Source organism: Lissotriton helveticus, chromosome 1_1 (assembly GCF_964261635.1).
Source record: "Lissotriton helveticus chromosome 1_1, aLisHel1.1, whole genome shotgun sequence".
In the NCBI taxonomy this organism is placed as follows: Eukaryota; Metazoa; Chordata; class Amphibia; order Caudata; family Salamandridae; genus Lissotriton; species Lissotriton helveticus.
Genome location: NC_136057.1, coordinates 901428610 through 901451451, shown reverse-complemented (window position 1 = coordinate 901451451; position 22842 = coordinate 901428610). Strand labels below are relative to the sequence as shown.

At 44.4% G+C, this 22842-nt stretch overlaps 1 protein-coding gene across 1 annotated transcript in view; it reads left to right on the top strand.

Moving 5' to 3' along the window:
* Positions 1 to 22842, top strand: part of METAP2 (methionyl aminopeptidase 2) — a 163848-nt gene that overhangs the window by 12233 nt on the left and 128773 nt on the right. The window contains exon 2 of the mRNA XM_078675913.1: positions 10884 to 10982. Coding sequence (XP_078532039.1) covers positions 10884 to 10982 — 99 coding nt within the window. The remainder of the gene's footprint in view (positions 1 to 10883; positions 10983 to 22842) is intronic.

Here is a 22842-nt window from a genome sequence, read left to right as displayed (position 1 = left end):
ACCACAGCTCTCCATTGGACGTACCACAGCTGCGTTCACTTCAACTACAAAAAGACCACGGCCCACAACCCCCCACAACCTGTTCCCCGAAGAAATTGGAACAAAATTACCACCGAACAGCTCTTCACATCGCTTCACCAGAACCCTCCTGCTAAATCATCGGACCCTAACCAAGCAGCCACCAACCTCACTCAATGGATCACCCACAGCGCCAACGAACTAGCACCCTTGAAAAACCATCAAGTCAAGCATGGTAGCAAAAAAGCCCCCTGGTTCAACGATGACCTTAAGAAATCCAAGAAGTTCTGTCGCACCCTCGAGAAAGCCTGGAGAAAAAACCCAACCACCTGGCCACCTTCAAGAACGCCACCCGAAAACACCACCAACTGATCCGATCCACCAAGAAATCCGCTTTCAAGGATCGCCTTGACAACAACGCCCAAAACAGCAAGGAACTATTAACATCGTCAAAGAATTTACCAACCCCACCTCCAGCACCAACGACATCACTCCCTCCCAAGACCTCTGCGACTCCCTATCCTCTTTCTTTCACAACAAAATCGCCGACATACATAACGGCTTTAAAAACCAGTCCGACGACCAGTCCACTCCACCCACCTCCAAACCAAAACCGCACTCTAACAACCTTTGCGACTGGAACCCAATCACCACTGAAGACACCATCCGCCTGATGAACTCCATCCACTCAGGATCGCCAACCGACCCATGTCCCCACCACATTTTCAACAAAGCAGACTCCATTATCGCACCCCATCTCCGCGACGTCATCAATTGCTCCTTCAACTCCGCTACCTTCCCGGAAAGCTGGAAACATGCCGAACTCAGCGCCCTTCTTAAGAAACCCACAGCAGACCCCACTGAACTTAAGAACTACCGCCCCATCTCGCTCCTCCCATTCCCTGCCAAAGTCATTGAGAAAGCCGTCAACAGTCAGCTCGCCGCCTTCCTTGAATCCAACAAATCCCTCGACCCCCTCACAGTCCGGCTTCCGAGCCAAACACAGCACCGAAACCGCCCTCATCGCAGCAACAGACGACATTCGAACTCTACTAGACAACGGAAAAACAACCGCCCTCATCCTACTTGACCTCTCCGCAGCCTTCGACACAGTCTGTCATAGCACCCTCATACAACGCCTCAGCAACGTCGGAATACAAGGAAAAGCACTAAACTGGATCATCTCGTTGCTCGCCGGAAGAACCCAGAGAGTCCGCCTCCCCCCTTTTAGATCAGAGGCCACCAAAGTCATCTGCGGCGTACCTCAAGGATCATCACTCAGTCCCACCCTCTTCAACGTATACATGAGTCCCCTCGCATCCATCGCGCGCCAACACAACCTCAACATCATCTCCTACGCAGACGACACCCAGCTGATCCTCTCCCTCACCAAAGACCCAAACACCGCCAAAAACAACTTACACGAAGGAATGAAAGAAGTAGCCGAATGGATGAAGAACAGCTGTTTAAAACTAAACTCGGACAAAACGGAAGTCCTCATCTTAGGATCATCCCCCTCTGCATGGGATGACTCATGGTGGCCTCCGGCCCTGGGGACCGCACCCATACCTACGGATCATGCACGTAACCTGGGATTCATCCTAGACTCATCCCTCTCGATGACCAGACAAGTCAACGCCGTCTCGTCATGCTTCAACATCCTTCGCATGCTCAAAAAAATCTTCCGTTTGGATCCCCACCGAAACAACAAAGACGATCACCCACGCACCGGTCACAAGCCGACTAGATTACAGAAACACCCTCTACGCCGGAACCACAGCCAAACTACAGAAAAAACTCCAACGCATCCAAAACGCCTCAGCCAGACTCATATTGGACATCCCCCGTCAAGCTCACATTTCCGCTCACCTGAAAGACCTCCACTGGCTCCCCGTCAACAAGAGAATAACGTTCCGTCTCCTCACCCACGCACACAAAGCCCTCTACGACCTAGGACCCGAATGCCTCAACACGCGACTGTCCTTCTACACCCCCACCCGCCAATTACGATCGTCCAATCAAGCCCTCGCCGCAATTCCGCGCATCCATAGATCCACCATGGGGGGAAGATCCTTCTCCTACTTAACGGCCAAGACCTGGAATTCTCTCCCCACCCACATCCGCCTGACACAGAACCATCTCTCCTTCAGAAAGCAACTAAAAACTTGGATTTTCGATAAGTAAAGCTCCCACCCCTCCCTCAAGCGCCTTGAGACCCTCTGGGTGAGTAGTGCGCTATACAAATTTCTGAACTTGAACTTGTTTTAGCTCCTTTAAATTTTAGAAACTTTGCTAACATCAATAAGGCAGCCTCTGGATGTCTGCAAGGCGATATCTGTATTACACAAGTCGAGACCAAGCATGCATAGTGGGCGATTTAGTGTTATTTCTTCATCCCAAAATCCAACATCTGTATTTAATTTAATTTTGACGGTTCTTTTATGGAAAAATCATTTGCCCCGAAAGTGGGAAGTACTGCATTCCTTTGGGCCATTCACACTGTACATTTACTTGTTAATAACCTTTTTCAATTCCTTGATGTCTTTGTGGAATGGGCTGACCCGCCCAAACTTCTGAGAGGCCCATTAGGCTAAGAGGACCTGGTGGCAACAATAAAGGGCATTTGTAGGGGCCAGGTGCTGCGAAGTGGACCTATACCATAAATTACACAGTATGCTCTAAGACTACTTGAAGTCTTTACAGAGGCACAACATACTACAACATTTTATGTCAGAAAGTGCTCCTTTTTGACATGGACACCCACACTTTTTGCCTTGTATCTGATGCAGTTTTTCCAGAAGTGTACTGGGTTTCTGCTATCCAGGTCCGCAGTGCCAGATCTCTTTACCTAAAACTGTACAATTGTTCCCATAATTGGCAATACCTTTAGCACCTCTTGTAAGTCCCTTGTAAATGCTACCCCTGATACCTAGGGAAAGGAGGCTAAAGAAGGTCCCTAAGGGCTGCAGCATATAGTGTGCCACACTGAGGGACACTTTGGCACCAACATGCAAACTGCAATTGCAGGTTGTGTGCCAAGGTGCAGAGAAAGTGCCATGGTGCAGAGAAAAGTGAAGATATGAATGGCACACCTACTGTGTGCCATGCCTGTAGATACCACATGTGATATAGTTAAGTCACCCCTGCAGCAGGCCTTACAGCCCTAAGGCAAGGTGCACTATATTACATGTGTGGACATATCTGCATGAGCAGATATGCCTCTGCGATGTCTAAGTCGATTCTTAAATATTGCAAGTAAACGGGGAAGCCATTTTGAGACCATGTGCTGCACACTGTTGTTTATGAGTTCCCCAGCAACATGATGGCTTTACTGAAACTAGTCTGCTGGCTGACTGATGTAGACCAGCCTGCCACCACAGACCTGTTTCTGACCCCCTGCAGGTGAGAGCCCGCACTCCCTGAGGACAGAAACAGTGCTTGCTCCAGTCGGAGGTGTTGTCACCTACTACAAGGAGGATGGCTCAGCGATCAGTATATCAAGTCAGGAAGCTCCAAAGGCCTTTGATGCACAACACAAGGCTTTCCAGGACAGCGGAAATGCCGCCCCCTGTCCTGGGCCAATATTGGCACCCTGACAAGCTTGGAAAAATTAACTAGTCATTAGGCGTGTTCCCCTCTCAGGCTAGTACCACCCCTAAGGTTGGTTACCTCCTGTGAACTCGACTTTTAGGATTCCACCATCTTAGTTTTGGTGGAATTAGGCTCTCTAGGTCAGGGTATTGCCCACTTCCCACACAAAGTGGTCATATAGAGCATGTACACACCCTAAAAGGTAAGTAGCCTATTGGCTACTACCTGTCACTCCCTGTAACACACCTAAAGTGAGTGTTTAGGTGGGACTTCTGACACAAGGAGCTTAGATGCGACGGATCATGAAGAGAGGGCAAAGAAGAGACATGAGGAAAGAGAACTGAAGACTTGTTATGGCCTTTTTGCCCCAAACCTTGCCTCTCCGCACCAGTCTCGACAATCTGGACTTGTCCTGCAGCAAACCAGCTTCCAAGAACCATAGTAGACTGCCAGCCCTTCACAAATTACCAGCTAATCTAGTAGAGGAGCTACTCCCCTGCAGTCCGCAGGCACCGAAACACAGTCTGATCTACTGAGTTGCCGCTTCCGGCCAGCCTGATGCAGCAGCCGTCCAGGAAGCTGAACCTGTGCTCCTGAAGGTCAAATCTACCTACCCACCAAGTGAGAGGACAGCAGGACCGACCAGAGCTGCACAGGACCAATACCCGGGGTACCGGACCCCTTGCAGCAAGCACAGCCAGTGAGAGTCCAATCTGGACTCACACTTCAGTATTGAAGCATTGCTGCGTAAAGAGGCAATGAATTGGAACTATTTGCTTACCTGTAAAAATAAATGCAGAATTACTTGATAACGAAGGTCTTGGTATCAAACTCTATATAAAAATGATGTATTTTTCTAAATTCGTCTCTGATTTATTGAGTGTCTCTCTCATTCATTAAGTACTACAAATGCTTAGCACTACCCTCCGATAAACCTATACTGCTCGCCCACACTACCACAAAAGAGAGCATTTAGTGTTATAATTTTTGCCCCTGTAAACCAATAAGGGTTTCCTGGACTCTTTACACCGTGTACCTTGTTTTGGTCCACTATATAAAGAGCCACCTGCCTACATTTTCCACACTGAGGGTGGCCATAATCGCAATGGTTACGAAATCGGCCTGGAAGAGGAGCTAGACGGAATGTGGACTATGGCCTTTTCAAACAGTTTGGTGAAGGTGTTGGGTACCTTGATACATTGCAGCTAGATATGGAAATAGTATTAAATACAATGAGGGTTAATTACATGTTATGAGTTTGCAAGAAGATGGGATTTGTCATTGATTTTGTTGGCTTGATACAATTATTGTGCAGTGAGCCAACAGCAAGGTGGATAAGGCAATTGGTAATAACAAAACATTGGTTGTTTGAGAGGAGACAAGACAAGGTTGCCTTCTCTCTTCTCAGTTGTTTGCATTGAATACATTAGGGTTTGTAAGATTGACCACCCACAGTGTATATGTACTCAGGCAACACACTAACATACTTACGAGGTCAGAGCACCTTGTGACTGTTTTGGTGCAGTAATTGGTGCGATTTGGGGAAGTAAGCCGATTATACACCAGCAGAGATAAGAGGGTATTGTTCCTGCTAGGGAAGGTACGTGACAAATACCCGAAAGTGAGGATACAGTGGAAAGTAGAGCGTTTCAGATATCTAGAAACACAATTCTCACACACTGTGGGTAAACAGTATGTGTACATTGACAGAGTATTGGAAGGCTCGAAAGGGTCAGTGCAATTCTGAAACACTCTTACGGGGCAGGTATCGCTTGCATCAGTGGTCTTTCTGCTGAGATGCTTACCTGCAACTCTGAACTTGATGTCGACACTGTTGGTGAGGATATTCAGGGAGTTAGACACATTGTTTATCTCTTTTTTGTCCTCATCTGCCTTCCCCTTTAGGCGGATAATACCACCCACCGTGCACGGCATTGCTGACGTGATGCGTTTTATTGGTGGGAGAGAAATATCAACACCAAAGATATGGGGTGCTTTCTTTTAACTCCAACCAGGTATCTTTCAACCTGCCGGACCTTACTCGAATCTATCCTAGGCCCTGGTCCAAGAGAGTTAACTGGCATAATCATCGGACCCGGGGAAAGAAAAAAAAAACCAAAAAAAAAAACCCCGGATCATCTCCAGTTGGACAAAAGGTCCCAGAACGCCAGGTTTCTCTTGCCGACAGATCTTTTTAAATCACTTTTGGATGTCTCATATAAAGATGTTAGCCATGAACAATGTAAAGGAGGTGTCTTCTTTACCCATTGTATACAGATCTGTCTTCTTGCTAATAGAATTGCGTAGAACAGAAATGATTTCTCCTTACCGATGATGTTGTCTTCCATCCCAAAGATGACCAATGGGAGAGTTATTGAGAGGGATGTCTTTAGTATGGAGTTTAGAGTGTTTTTCACGTCTGTCCAGAATTTTGCTATATTTGGACATTCTAGGAACATGTGTACATCACATGCGTCCGCTAAATTACATTTTACATTTCTTATCCGGTTGGTATTTGGAAAGTTTTCGTGGTGTTAAATATGCCCGATGTGCCGTGAAGATATGATTTCTTACTAGCCATGAGGGCTTTACAATTTTGCGTAGTAATTCAAAAGAGCTTATCCACCTCTCCTCGCATGGAAGCCCTATCTCTGCCCCCCATAACTCGTCTGGGAGTTGAAACTCCCCTTCGCTTTCCTCCAGCAAGAGCCAATACCATTTGGCTACTTCTCTTCCCCCTGTTGGTCGTTCCACCATTTGTCGTTCTGTTTCACTTATCTTCCCAATATTGCCATCTGTACGGGTTTCAGATCTTGCCCAACTGTCCAGTTGAACGTATTTAAACCTAGAAAGCCCCGGGCCAACTAGATCATATAGCTCATCCCAAGTTATCAGTTTTTTTCTTTAAATAATTGGCCCCATTTGATAATGCCTGCTTGTTGTAATATGGTAGACAATTTGTCTCTAAGACATGGGGGTAAGCCGGGAGAGTCCCAAATTGGGGCATAGTTTGAATAGTAAGATAGGCCCAGTTTTTTTCTGATGTAAAGCCAGTTTTTGGCCCATGAGTATAATATTTTCAGTTTGATGTTTTTGAAAAATGTCTGACTTCCATATTTAAACATAAAGCCGTCTGCTGCTAAGTTCGTCGCCCTTAGCATGGCCCCGTACATGGATGTATTAGGAAGATTGGATGGCATTTTGAGAAGCATTCTAGAATAGGACATCTGAAAGGCCCATGAATAGTACATTAGGTCCGGCAATGCAAGGCCCCCTTTTTCTCTCCTTCTTCTAAGCTTCTTCCATGCTATTCTTGTGGTCTTATAGTTCCATATAAAAGAGTTAATTTCTCTTTGGGATTTTTCCATCGTTTTTGTTTCCATAGCAATTGGGATAGTGTTAAATACAAAGGTGAATTTGGGGAGAATGCACATTTTAATTAGATTAACTCTTCCAGTTATCGAGAGAGGCAGATGTGTCCACGATTTCATTAGTCTTTTGCTTTCACTGAGTATTCTTTCCAAGTTAGTTTGTGCGAGGGTGCCCACATCTTGGGTTATTTTGATTCCCAGATACCGCATTGAGGATGAGATGTTTATCCCAACGTCTAAGTTGGGTAGATTCCATGCCATGATATCGCTCTTGCTCGAATTTATGTCATAGCCCGAGACATGGCCGAATTCTTCAGCCCGCTGTATTACCACTGGGAATGCCCTACCTGGATCGGATGTGAACACTAGAATATCATCTGCATATAATGCTATCCGTCTTTCCCACTCTCCGAAACAAAAAGCTGGAATATTTGCCTCTTCCCTTAACACCTGGGCAAAAGGCTCGATGTACATATCAAATAAGAGAGGGGAAAGCGGGCAGCCCTGCCTTGTTCCGCGTGTGATGTTAAATGCTTCAGTCAGGGACCCGTTAATCAGCAACTTAGCAGATGGTGCACTATATAGCTGCTTTATGGTTTTGCAGAACACTTCCCCACAATTAAATTTTTTTAAGACGTCATTTAGGTAGAGATATGACTATTCCCTTGAAGCATACATTGGGTCTGGCTAGAGTCTAGCTATAGCACCTTCATTAATACAATCATGACAACATACTATACAATTCAAAAGGTACACAAATATTTATTAAAATGACAAAGATAAAAATCAATTCACAATTATAAATCATCTATTACAAAAGAACACACAATTAAAATTATTGGTCAACTAAAAAACAGTTAGACAATTTCTTGTGACCTGCACAATGAAACGGACAGACAAAAAGTTGCAAAACATGAAACTTGTAAGATACAGTTGTACATTCAATCCTGCAATATGATCACTCCCTGGTTATGTAAACCAAAACTTGTATATCACCAAGGGAGGAAACAGTTTGAATTGTACTGGGTTTTGGGCGTCGACGCGTTTCGGTGGTAGTGCAGTGTTTATCTTCCACCTTTTTCAAGACAAAAAGTCAGTTGTCTGTCTTTTTACAGGGTCTTTGTGATTGTCCTGTAAATGGATATATCGTAGTGGAAACGATGTACACCACAGTGCTGGGCAATAGAAATGTTTCTCAAAGTTGCCGGACCTGTTTCATCTTAACAGTAAGTAGATTTCGTGTTATATGTCCCACACTACATGTGGGTTCAAATGAATTGCCAATTTGCTTGTAGTTTAGCCGCCGTTACGAGGGAACCATAAATCCGAATTCCAAACGTCTGCGCGGTAACTCTCCTTTAAATGCGGATGAATCGCGCTGTCTCTGGGTGTTTACGCGGAAACTTTGTCTGGAGACGATACTCTCCTTTGAAAGCGGATGAATCGCGCTGTCTCTGGGTGTCTGGTTCGCATCATTCCAAGGGGTTCCTCTCTCTTTTTTTAATATGTCATTTAGGTAGAGCCAATTGACTCTATCAAACGCCTTAGTTGCGTCTAGGGTCAAAGTGGCCAAGGGCAAAGAGAAAGCAGTAGCGATATCTATATTTATCTCTTTCATACGGTCAGGGAAGTGCAGCATGGCCAAATTGGACATACTGCAGCTGGGTAGGAGGAAGAGCCTGGGTTTTCAAGACTTGGAAGTATATTAAATAGCCGCACAGCTTTAACATGCGGTTAGAGACTGAGGTGAATTTGGTGAGCAAGCTCCTGTAAAGAACACAGGCCACTCTTGGTGAACTGCTCATGATGGGATGCAGTGTACCAGCACCATGCCCTTTCATAATTATGCAGGTGGAAGAACATGAGAGAGAACAGTAAGGTATTGACCTATAGAGGAAGGTTACAACCATTCGAGTAGATCTACAAAAAATGGCAGTGGCAGGAGGTGGGACCAAATAGGCCTTTTACCACGATGTAATTTCCTCACATTTGCTGAAACGCAGGAAAGCCTTGGTGTGAGATCTAGACAATTCTTAATAAGTTAACTGAACACAAGCAGTGAAGGAGATGTGGACTAAGTTGCTGGGTGCCTCACAGGTGACAGGCGCACTAATAACGCGAAAATAGACACAATGGCAGTGTGGGCTCAGAACAAGGGCGCAGTGGTGTATAATCAAGTCAGTTCTATTATCGCAGGTCATCGCTCAACTTTATGATGTCCCACCGCCCCTGGACCTCGTTAATACAACCTTGGAAGAAAAGGAGCGTTTCAAAATCAATCTGTAATTTTTCTTTCCTAGATTCCAAGAATAGTAATTTCATTCCATAACTCATATAAGTCCCCCCTCAAAAATAGTCACTTCGGAGTCTTGTTTCTTTTTTTTTTTTTTTTTTGTATCTAAATTTTAATTCAATCAATGTTTTTCATCAGAAGCAGTCAGCGAACTCCAGTCAACACGTTTCGTTCAAAGGGACATCATCAGGGCTCAAGATCAAGTCAGAAGACTCTATTATTTCTTCAGCTATGTATGTCAGTGTGCAGCACAATACGAGTTAATGCATGGCCTCCTGTTCTCATTGTTCTTGTGCTGTAAATCCACGCAACTTGTTAGTTGAGACCTCGTGACTACTGCTCATCTAGTCTTCTTCTGACTTAATTGTGATCTTGAGCCCTGATGATTTCCTTATGGACGAAACGCGTTGGCTGAGCTACGCTGACTGCTTCTGATGAAAAGCATTGATTAAATAAAAATTTGGATACAAAAAAGAAACACAAGACTCCGAGTTGAGTGGGGACTTATATGAGTTATGGAGTGAAAATGACTATTCTTGGAAAGAAAAATTACAGATTGATTTTGACACGCTCCTTTACTTCTAAGGTTGGACTTTGCACTAGTAACTAGCAACCCTATTGACTTGAGCACAATGAGGGGTGTTGGTGTCTAATTTGTAGGGTACTGAGAGCTGACGAGGGTGGTGGCCTTCTAAGTCGGAACCCAATGGGAGGCAGACTGCCCAGATCCATTCACAGATAGAGTAGGAGGTAGCATATTCACAAGTTAAGAAAATCTCCAGCAATGCCCGGGTCACGTTAGTCCAGTTTAATTACATGCATAAAACGTTATTGCCCCTCTCCCCTCACCCTCCCCCCCCAGTACTACTGGGACGTGGAGAGAGATATGCACACCTGAGGTGAAGGGCAGCAGAGGCAAACTTCCATATGGTATGGGCCTATCCAGTATTCCAAATTTGACTAGGAGTGATGAACAGATTGGACCCAATAATGAGTGGTATAGCCACACTTTATGATTAAACCGTGCTTCCTGAGGAGGTAGTGGGGGGTCCCGAAACGAAGTACATAGATTTGAATTGTGTGGGGCATTGCTTCAACCACGCAAAGCAATGCGTTGACTAAGGTCACCCGGACCACAAGCGCCTCGGTGAGTGGTATATTGAATGGGCAATAGCTGAGGAGGGATCAGTGAAGCTGACAAGAATTGATGAAAGGTGAGCGGAGGATCAGGGAGAATTGGCAGCAATGAAACAAAAGTTATCCTCTGATAGCAGACCACATTGAGCGGGTACACTAGAAGTAGCAAGCATTATGGGATACAGGGGGAAGGGGTGACCGAAACCAAATGGAAGTGCTGTCAGGTAAGGGACTGTTTATACTGATATTAGGGAGCTAATCAAGTGGCTTTCTGTCTAGACCCTTTGCCTACACGACCAGGAATAAAGAAATATGTGTTAGCCCAGATGTTTGGGAAATCTGTTCAAGTACACAAATACTACTGTGGACACAATTGCACATTGCAAACCAAGGAGACTTTTTTTTTTTAAATGTGATTTTTTTTTTTTGACTAAAACAGAAAATCAAAGTTTTTTTTTTTTAATGTTAACCAGATACTGAGAAAGAAGGAGGAGCCGCCACGGTTGATGATGTGACAAAACAGCTGGAGAAGCAGGCCTTGGAGGATAAGGAAAAAGATGACGATGATGAAGGCAAGTGCTGACTAAATGTTTTGATGAAAATCAAGAGAAGCATCCTGTACAACATGTGCATATTTTATATGCATGCTTTTATGTGTATATATATATGTGTCTTAACTATTTAGAACAGAGTCTTAGTCGCAATTAATTTCTACAAAAGTACTCTATCCACCTAATGCTAAGAAGTAATTTGGGAATATTTTTACAATGCTGTCTAATGCAATCAACATGAGAAAAATTAAGCAAATTCTGACTTGAACGGTTTTGTACGGCACCAATTTTAGATTTTTTTCTTTTTTTTCGATATTTGAGGCCATAATTTTATGTATCCATGGTAAAAAGCATGTTTCTTTGCAAAGAGGTCGAATTCCTTGTATGGCTGATAGCCAAGGACACTCATGTTGTACCACACTCCCCCCTACTTGAATTATATGTTCCATTAATACTAGAGTTCCACACCACTAATGTGTCCTTTGTGCACATTAAATATTTAGCTGTGAAATTGCCTGCTGAAAATATTCCATAGCTTTATTAGAAATGCATATTTGTAATATTTGAAAAGCTCGTAGAAAATAGTTGGCTCTAAAAATATAGGATGATGGGAGAAATCTCATATCAATACCTGCATTTTTTTGGGAGTTGCCGTTGTACCATCTCATGCTATTTTCAAAAGTCCCTTATTTCATGGCAATGTTTGGATGTTTATTTGCGATAATAGCCATATTTCGTCCAGAATTTCTTTGTTGCAAATCCTAAAACAATGTTTTAAACTATTTTTTTAGTATGTTTCAAATGACAACAAAACACAGATAGTCACCGGCATCGGATAAAGTATAGAATGAGCCATAGTTTCACACTCATAGTCCACACATAGGCACTTCCTACCACAACCTGTCCACCCTCCCCTTTCACTTCACCGTATCTTCTTTATACCTTTTAAACATTCACACATTTTACTATAAACTCATTAGCGTTACTAATTAATTGCCGTCGTCTGAACCTGATAACAGCCAATAATAATTATTCCTCATTTTTAGGTTTCGCCCTGCGAATCGATCGCGAAGCGATCGTCGCATCAAAACCTATTGTGATCGTTTCTGCTTTCAAGGAGTCCAGGGAGACAGGAGACAAGTGATGTGCACGCGCAACCTTCCGAACTGGGATCAGGTCGCGCGCGCTTCCTGTCTCCCATGGCTCCTTGAAAGCAGGCACGCACACACACAGCCCTCCCACACACACACACACACACCTAGAGAACCCCCTCCCCCGCCGCGCACACGCACTCACATCCACATAGAGCACCGGAGGAGAGGCGCGGGCACCGGCAATGTGCCCCGACGGCCCCCCTTCCCACTCGGAGCTGCACTCACCGGGTCTCTGGCTGCCGGTGTTCTCTCTGGTGCGGCGGCTGCAGGCGGGGGCTCTCTGCTCCTCACACCGGAGCCCCGCCTGTTGCTCCAGGCGGCGGCTCTCCTCCTGCGGCTGCGGATGCTCTTCTTGTTTCCCACTGAGAATAACTCTGTACGCTCACTCCCCTCATGTTTGAACACATTTCTACGCGAGCAGTCCCTCTGAGGCAAGGGATCCCCGCTAATGGCTTTTCTTGGGTTCGGAGGCATCGGCTTAGACGGTGGAGCGTGCTTGGGTCCGTAAGCGTCCATCGGATCATTGGTTAGAGCACACAGTCCCGCGCGCCAGGGTCGCGTGACCGCGGATCACATGCCGCGAGCGAGCGCGAGCCCGCACGCAAGGAGAGGCCAGTCCCAGAAGAACGCCTGCGGGGCACGCTGTCACAGGCCATTATGTGCATGCACATTTATAATCTGTGAGAACTTGAAGAATCCTCCAGGCAGGGAGAGGCCCACTACAGACGGTATGAAGTGATATATAAAAACGTAAACATGGCGGATTGTCACGCGTGCTGCTGTCTCTGCTTGCATGGCTGCTGGACAGAGACTTGCAGAGGCAAACACGATATTCAGAGCAAATGAACATCTGCTCCTGGTACGGAAGGCATGGCTTGCAGTTCGGGCTGCACTGTTCCCATGAGGCACAGGGTCAGACTGATTTGCATATAGCCATGTTTGAACTGGGGTGGCAGAGTGGACTAAAGAACGGTGATGGATCAAACCCAGATCTTTTGACTGGGTGTGAGTGTTTGATTGGTTCAGATGCTCTGTCCATCACCACCCCCTTTTGTACCGCTTTGGCCGCCATAAGTGTGGCAGGGTATGCTCAGACGTGAGTCCCTTGCTCACTTTGCCACTGGATTCAAGCAAGCCGGGCTGAAGACGGCTGGAATGCCAGAAACCGGTCCCCTGAAGCTTGTTTCCGGTCCAGGGAAGGCATGGCTTGCAGTTCGGGCTGAACTGTTCCCATGAGGCACAGGGTCAGACTGATTTGCATATAGCCATGTCTGAACTGGGGTGGCAGAGTGGGCTAAAGAACGGTGATGGATCAAACCCAGATCTTTTGACTGGGTGTGAGTGTTTGATTGGTTCAGATGCTCTGTCAATCACAACCCCTTTTGTACCGTCTTGGCTTGCATGGCTGCTGGACAGAGACTTGCAGAGGCGAACACGATATTCAGAGCAAATGAACATCTGCTCCTGGTACGGAAGGCAGGGAACATTCTCGAAGTAACGGGGGTGCCACACTGGTGGAAGGAAGTAAAGAAACGATATCTACTCTATGCCTTTTACTTATTCTGTTTGTCCCTCCCCCTACACTGGAGCATATACTCTCTACCATCCTTTTGCTTGCACGGCCTGTATGCTTCCACCACTCATATTTGGAAACTACTGTTTTCTTTTCCTTCCAGCACACCACGAGGCTACGTGTTTTTTCAAGCTCTCTCCCTTGTGTGCTACTTCCCTCCACTGAACACCCAGTACCCCTTGCATGCTCAGTGTTCCTCTCTCCATTGTGTGCTGCTCTCACTCGAGTGTGCTTCTGCCCAATGCCCTGTATTATCTCCTTGCACACTGCTCTCTCCTGCCTGCTTCAACTCCGCGCTGCTTACTCTTTCATGTGCAACTTTGTCCCTAGAGACCCCACAAGGCTTTATTTGTGTTTTATCCTGGCCATCCCTAATTGTCTGCCATCACCTGCTCCTCCATTGCGCCTCAACACATCATTTATTTGTTTTTATTAATTTTTTGGGAAAGTCTAGTAGCTTCCATTTGCTGCTGGGATGTCTGCTCCATCAGACGTGGTTTTGCTGACTGCATTTTTTTTATTAACCAATCTAATTGGCATCTACCATCTTCAATCAGTCAATAAAAAACATGGAAAATGGCTCCAGTGTCATATTGTTGGCGCACACCTTCAGGTGATGCATTCTCACTCACAGAAAGGCTCAACTGGCAAGAGCAGACCCATCATTGCACCTTTTTTTTTCTTCTTCTGCAATGCAGTGCTGTAATGGTTACAAATCAATTATAATACCTATAGCACAACTAGTTACCATATGGCTCCATGCCTTCTGCAGACCTGTCCTGCCTTTTTAGTCAACAGCCCTTTACTTGCTTTCAGGGGTGAAGGTGAAAGTATTAATCCCACAGAACTCACTTTACATTGTACTCGGATTCAGTCCTCTATAGCGGGGTGTGACGCAACTCAAGAGCCGGCATGTTGTCTTGAAAGTAATTGATCGGCTAATGGCTACCCTCTCTGCAGAAGTGGAAACCATGCACTATATAGGGTATCCCCTCCACACTCCAGGTCATCAAGGACTCTTCCCAGTCCTGCCCTACACGCCATTCATTGCATTTGTTAGTCTGATTAGTTCAGTAAGTGCACAATCAGACTACAACTCCTAGAATGCATTTGGCTATCACACAAACGTTACGTACTAGTATCCGTACTACTGAGCTTTAGTGAGGTGATCACCCTAACTCCACATGACACTATGAGGTTAACTTCGGGACTAAAATATGAGAATCACTTTATTTTTCGGATTATTTCGCAAACCTCAGACCTAGTTTTCAGGAAGTTTAATTTCTGTTTTCTATTTCTTTTCATTAAAAAGAGGGGGCCCACTGTTGCTTCCCTAAACCCAAGTAACCGACTTCCAACTTAAGCTAAGACTCACCCCTAACTGTTGCCGGTCCCCCAACCACGTCCTCACCCCAACTCTAAACCTGAGTCAGACCCATAACCTTGGGTTATACCAACCCGACCTCAACACTTAAAGTGACCCTAACACCAGCACTCACCCAGACACTTACCTCAAACCCAACTTTCTCCCTTCCTTCGCTTAAGTTAAGGTTAAGATTTAACTTTAGGATAAAGTCCTATGGTTAAGGACCTCAACCCTGTACTTTTTCCTAAAGCTAAATATCGCACCAGCCACCACACTGACATTTACCCTGCACATGGTTTTGAGGAGATTTTTTTGCAGTCCAGATTTTTTCCTCTAAGCGTTTTCGCCCGAGAAAGTGACCTTTCACCTCAGTCAGCACATCACATGGCTCGAGTCAGGGTTTCTCGTTCCTCTCCCCTTTAAACCTAGTCTGGACCAATGCACCTGCTGCATATGTCTCTGCAGCCTGCTGCTTAGCTACCACCTTGGGATGCTCTGCATTATTATATAGTAACGCCCGATGTTTCTGGTTTAGGTCTGAATTTGGACAGCAGAGGTGTCAGACAGACCCATTGCTTACAATATTCCTAGAATGGATTTTGGGTACATACCTTAAAACCATTGGCTTCCTACGGCAAGCAGCCTTCAGCCATTGGCTGAGAGTTTGCCAATCACATTGGCTCAACCCAAGAGCCTTCATCTTTCAAATAATGTTTTTGGCGGTTTGGTTATATCCTTCAATCTCAATAACGAGGTTTGCTTTGGACTGCATTAGGAACTACTTTACAACTTTAGCTCTCTGTCTATTCCTTTTGGCTCCCTTCCGTGTGTCGCTCTGTTCTACCTCTCTATTCCCCTCACCTAACCATGTGCGCATCTCATGCTCTCATCCTGACATTCTCTTGTTTGCCCCTCCCACCCCTTTTTCCTTCCCCTGTGCGCTTCTTGTTCTTCCATGCATCAACCTACTGGCATTACTGAATGTTTAAGCTATTGGTGTATTATTATTATTATTATTATTATTATTATTATTATTATTATTAGTAATGCCAATAGCTCAAACTTTTATAATGCGAGACCTATTGCATTGCAAATGCTTGTGTTTAAAGGTGATCATAAATATCCAGTCTTCAATCCTGATGTCCCTGTGGTTATCCTTTATGCTGACATTGGTGCTCAGGAGTTTTCCAATGCACACCAATTGCTTGCTGCAAAAGTTCGCGGTGGTGAAATCGGCTATGTGCTGCGACATTTTATAGCAGTAAGTAACTTACGATTTGATCAGAATAGTGTAAAAAGACCATCTCAAAAACATGGTTGAAGTCGATCCCACATCAATTTGTGACTATGCATATTTATTGTTGTAGAGAAGAACATTCACTTGTAATAATGTACACACCTCCACCTCTTTGATGCAACAGTGGATATTTTACCCTATTTTTCTTCTGTGCAGCTACTCTATGCACATTTTACTAAGCACCCATTGAGCCTCACTACTTCAGAACACTACTGACCCCAGCATATGAATAGAAATGAAACTGGCTAATATGGAACTATAATGGTTATATATCTTTTAAGAGATTTCTACTGACTTTTAATACCATCTCTAGATTACTGCAAAAAGAACAATAGATAACCAGAATGCTTAACAATGTCAAACATTCATCCCCAGTACCGAGATCTGGGCTTAAATCCATTGTATTGTTGCTCACCACGTCATTCCACTTTGGACCAAGACTTATGCAAATAAGTCTTGACCCTGCTCCCCATGGGAGCAGTCCAGCCCGAAATGCCAGGCCTGGTCCTCCATGGACCGGAAGCAAGCATCCTGGGACTGTATTCAGGGTATCACCCCTCATTAGCCAGGCTAACTTGACGCCAGTGGCATGGTAAGTACAGGACCCACGTCTAGGCATACCTGTCCCACTCGGGGTGACAAATGCAAACAAGCATTTGCAAAGCAATAGGTCTCGCATTATTAAAGTTTGAGCTATTGCCATTGCTAAATAATGCAACACCAATAGCTCCAACTTTAATAATGCGAAACCTATTGCATTGCAAATGCTTGTTAACATTTGTTTTGGATCTGACTCGCACACTTGTCTGCCTGATGTGTTACTAACTGACATACATAGAGTGGACTTTGGGGCCCCACCAGAGGAGTATTTCTTACCACATGCAATTGGCTGTGTGCTACATCATCCTGCGCCACATAGGGGGCTTGCATTATAAACGCGTGAGGGACTATTTTACACCCAAAAAAGTACACTCCTTAATCACACATTCAGTTCTTTGTCATTCATACAGGCATTGTTTACATAAAACAATCATTTAAAAAAAAAAAAACTTTACTAGGCGTTTGGTTTTGTCAGGAGTTCAGTGCTAGTCTCCATAGTGTGCAACAAGTGTTGCTTAAAGCAGAAGTTTAGCACTTCCTATCTGGGTGGCAGAGGTCTCGTTCTGCAGCATATCCACAAAGTGCCCTGAAACAGCACTCACCTGTCCATCCAGTCTCGGACTGGTTCCTATTCTTCCCATTCTACTTTCTGGACTTGGCCTGTTCCATGCAGTGTTCATTGAGGGCTCATTTTGCTCAGTGGAGTGAACACAATTGCAGGCCCGCCCTTATAAGGATCTTTGTTCTTTAAGACCATTCCCTTTTGCATTCTTTGATGGTGAGTGGCACAAGCAACAACATTGCTCATCCTCCCAAAACTTGACTGCGCTTACAAACTATACCACACTATTCCTCTCTCCATTATGAGGCTATAAAGATTCCAAAACTTTTAAATGTAAGTATCCAAAACAATATTTCTCCTTTTCTGAAAGCTCTACACTGGCTGCCAGTAACACGTAGATGCTCTTCCAAAGTACTGCAAAGACCAGAGTCGCTGAAAATCATTTGGAGTTAAGGGGATGGTTAAGACCAGGTTATTACTAATGTGATCCAACAAAGAATCCATAATTTTTCTCTTCCTGCCCACAGACCGATACCCATCAGGACCCTTTAAGATCAAGGAAGTGCTAAAACAGCAGAAACTCTGATCAAAAAACCACTGATATCAGGGATAACTACACCCCTCTAGAAACTCTACACCCTTGCATCTTTCTAAAACACATATGAGTATGAGCAGTGATTGTCCATCTTCTGATTGTCCATTCCTCAAAATCTCATCCGACATACCCAAGAACTCACTATTGAGACATACCCAATACCCCATGAAAAACAAGTACAAAGTCTGATAGTTTAGTGATATTCAGTATCTGTGTCAGGGCTCGCAAAACCCACTTGCCCACTCGCTATGGCGAGGCAGATTTAATCAGGACTATTTTTTGGGGCCACTCGCCAGTTCATGAATGAGCAATAAAGATGCCTTTAAATCTTGTTATCTTGTCACATTTGCTCAACTTTCAGAGATAGGTCAAAAGTCAGTTTGTCTTCCTACATTTACTTTTCTTTCTGTGACTGAAGTTGGAGGATTTTGTAAAGTGAACTGTGAGACTCGCGTGAAATGAAAGGCAGTACGATTTCCGGCTAAAATAGCCAATAAGTGAACTGTTAAACATTTGAAATATATTTCACTAGTTATAAAGCCACATTTTTGTAATTCTGTGGTTAAAACAAAGATTTTTATGGAATCAAATCAGAACACTTTACTTGGTGATGTGCACATTTTAAATATTGTTGCTGAAACCCACTTCCAAATATGGTTTATGCACTATATAGTTTTATCAGTAAAACTACATGTTAGTGGGAAAGTTTTTTGGCCATTACAATGTAAAATGTGCTGTCTGTAAATGACCGTGCACTGCCACATCATGCTTTATTAATATATTTATGAAAAGTTTGTTTTTAAGCATGAACTGGGAAATATTACTGCGCCTGCCTAGATAACCATGCTATTAGTGGACTAAGGCAAGCCTGGGATCATGTATACCCTATATTTGGGCTTGATTCTTAATATATATAGAGCAAACATTTGGTGTAGAAAATAGATTTTTGTACAGCAGAAATGGCAAACATGCATATTTGATGGTGCTCTTATGTGATAATGAAGAAAAGGCGGCTCCATAAGACTAAATATTTGCCTAGGATTGTACAATTTGAAACCAGTTCACAGGTCAAGTGCATTACAGTTAGGTCGAGTAAATTATTCTGGTTATTAGACCTGCAGGTCTAGTAAGATTTTTATGATTTTTCTAGCCCTGTGTATGTAAGCGAAATGAGTGTGGACGCCATTGGGGGTCAAGTGAGCAAGGTAACACAGAACAACTTAGATCACCTACCTATAGGTGATCGTCTTTCTTTCAGCTTTTTCGACATCCTTAGTTTGCTTTCTACCTCAACATAAAACCTGATTTATTGCTAGGCATTATTCCTTCTACCTTTCTGTTAAAATGATGCTCTACTTACACTCCATCCTCTGCATGCCTTAGTGCCCCCTGAGTTTACCGTGCTCATGCCTGACGTATTCATGTCTACATATTTCAGTAAAATAAGCACTCCACTCCTCCTTATAAAGCATAAACGTACCTTCAGAATGACCATTCCTGCAACTTCAAGACCTATCCAACCTGTCTACTCACCCGCTCCCATAAGTCGCAATGGTTCATTCTGTTAAACCTTTCCTTGCTATCTCACAATATTTAATCTCCCTCACCCTATTCCCACACACCCCTTTTCCACCTTCTTTAACTCACTATAGTTACTACTTCTAACCCCACCACACAACTCCTATTCACTTAATACATCACAACTTGAAAATGGAGCACAAGACTAACCAAGAAATCTACAACAGTAATAAATAGCCACTGGATTAACCACTGTATTTGGGCCACAGTGTAGTGTGCTCCCTAATAAAAGTGCCTCAAAACCTTGTTGAGGGGTAGTATGCTCTATGTAAAGGCAATTACAATAGAAGATACACCAAAATAGATGAATTATTTGCACACAGAGAATATGTGCAATGTTTCCTATCTCTTTTCCAGGGCCCACTCTTGCACCATCAATGTAATCATTTTACCGACCTGGTGTGAAAACTATACCAAAACTAGACGGGCATTGACTATGTTAATAGGTCTCACTTAATATTGAAAGTAGCTCTTTATTAATTTGTTTGTGAGTTGTATTGTTGGTGGGCGAGTTGGTGACTCCAATAATAGGTCAATAGGTGTGAATGATGCATGATTGAAAGGTTAAGTTACTCTACTCCCAATCAATAAAGAGGCACCTTGTTTTATGGCAAACTTATTAGCTTTGCCATTTCTTGTTTTACATTTATTTTCTGTGGACAGATAAAGTAATCTTCCAAACCGGAATGCTTCAATACTCTGTAAACAGAGTATCTACTCTATTCTATTAAAGTAGAGCACTTTTCTCAGTATGTCCCTGGTCGCCTTGCATTTAGTAGTGTTGCAAGGTAGTGCTTGTTGTAGTCCATCCCAATCTTCCACAACTTTGGCCAGACCCAGTGTCCACAAATTGTCTTCAATGCATATCACTGGTGTTGTATTGTGAGGAACGTAGAAGGTTTAAGGGCAAAAAGAAGCACTTAGACCAGAACAGTACCAAGTCAGGTGGCAGTAGTTTGTGTTTGGAAAGACAAAAATGTTAATCAGTTGTCTCCTTTGAAAGCTAGTTCAGGAATCAGTAAGCCTGATATATTTCTTGAAAGATGTTTCCTACCTCCTATCTTTCTCCTTAAATGATTCTACCTATCTTTGCCACCACTACCCAGTTCATCTGTCTGGTATGCCTTTTAAGGGACAATTTTCTGTCTAGGAGCTTGCTTATTCGTTCAGTGCTCTTTACTAACTGCGTAACTTAAACAATCCTCTTCCTCAATTTCATACCCATGCCATAGGCCCTGGAAGCTGGGGAGTAGGGGTGCTGAAGCACTCCTGAAATATCTATGCTGGAGCTCAGAAGTGAATGAGCAATAAACAGCCATTTAAATATTGTTTTTATCTTGCCACATTTGCTGTGCATTCAAAGACAGACACCAAATGTTAGGCTCTATCTTCCGTTGGAGGTGGGTGTTTACTTTTCTTTCTCTGACTGTAAAGTGAACAAGCATTTGCAATGCAAAAGGTCTTGCATTTGCGGGAGTTTAAGCTATTGACATTGTAAATGACAAAGCCTTTTATTTATATGCGTTGATAATTAACACATAAATAAAAGTCATTGTCATGTACAATGCCAATAGCTCAAACTCTTGTAAATGCGAGACCTATTGCAAAGAAGCGTCCGCCATTGTCCAGGGCTGCTTAGAAAGTGAAAGCCTGCATGGTGCCCTGAATGTTGCTGGAAAGTATGTCGTGCCTGCAGTAGGAGAAACTAATTAAAGAAAATAGTGTTTACAGACTAAAAAAGACTCACCATCTAACAACTGAAGTAAAAATGCCGGTCCTCATGGGAGGTTACGAATGAAGACAAGGCAGTACTGAGGAGGGACTAACAAGCCTATTAATGAATCTGAAGCCAGCATTTACGAAGGACAATGTCACAAGCCAATGACAAATGTGTGAGAAAGTGCCATCTTTCTTGCATGGTATGCCCCCACTTTTTGCTGAGTTGCTGATGTACTTCGACTGAGTGTGCCCTGGGTTCCTGCCTTTCAGGTGCCCAGGAGCTGTGTTCCTTCCCTAAAACTGTTGAAACCAAACCCCAATTGGCATCTTTGGCCACCTGTCAGTCCCTGGTAAATGGTACCCTAGGTACCCAGGGCATTGTGAGCAGAGAAGACCCCTAAAGGCTGCAGCACTTATTGTGCCTCCCTTAGGGGCCCTGTACCCTGACACACACACTGCCATTGCAGGCTGAGTGTCTTGGTGCAGAACTAAATAAAGAGTCGACATGGCACACATCCCTGTGTGCCAGTGGCGGCTCCTCTATTGGGGCGTTTGGGCGCCGCCCCCCTGCTTTCTCGCCGTGCGAGAAGGCAGAAACAAATGGTAGTTATTACCGTAATAACTACCATTTGTTTCTGCCTTCTCGGACGGCGAGAAAGCAGAAGTTCCTGGTTGGGGGTGGGCGGTCCTGCTCGAGGGCAGGGGGGAGTGGCTTGCCCACTGTTCATACTGACTGTTTGGGCAGCCTAAGGCCGCCCAGACAGTCAGTATGAACAACAGTGGGCAAGCCACTCCCCCCCCCCCCCCCCCCCCCCCCCCTGCCCTCGAGCAGGACCGCCCACTCCCTTTTTCTCTATGTATTCTGCTGCATGCAGCTGCCTACATAGAGAAAATGGCCCAGGTGGGGCGCGCCCGATGCACCTCACCTGTTGTGACGGCGGGAGCTGAGGTGCCGCGGGCCGGTACATTTTTATCTTTTAATTCAAATTTTTTAAATAAACCCCTCCCGCCTCGCCCCAAACCTCCCCACCCCGCGATGACCCCATTTCCACTGCGTGTTAGGTTTTGAAGTTAATACAAAGTCTTTGTATTAACTTCAAAACCTAACACGCAGTCACGGCCAGCATATGACGAGGAGGGGGGTGGAACTGGGTACAGCATACATATTCGGAGCATGCTGGCAGACAACCAAAAGATATGCTGAAGCCTGGGCTGTAGACTGTAAGGCCGGAAATCAAGAATTTTGTTTAGCAATATGAATACTTAGGTCTGCAAATGGCGTGGGCTGTGGCCTGTAAGCCCAGCAATCAAGAATTTTGTTGAAAATAGGAATGTTTTGGTCTGCAAATAGAATGGGCTGTGTCCTGTAAGCCCAGCAATCAAAAATGTTTTTAGCAGCAGGAATATTTAGGTGCGCAGATCGAGAGCCAATGCTAT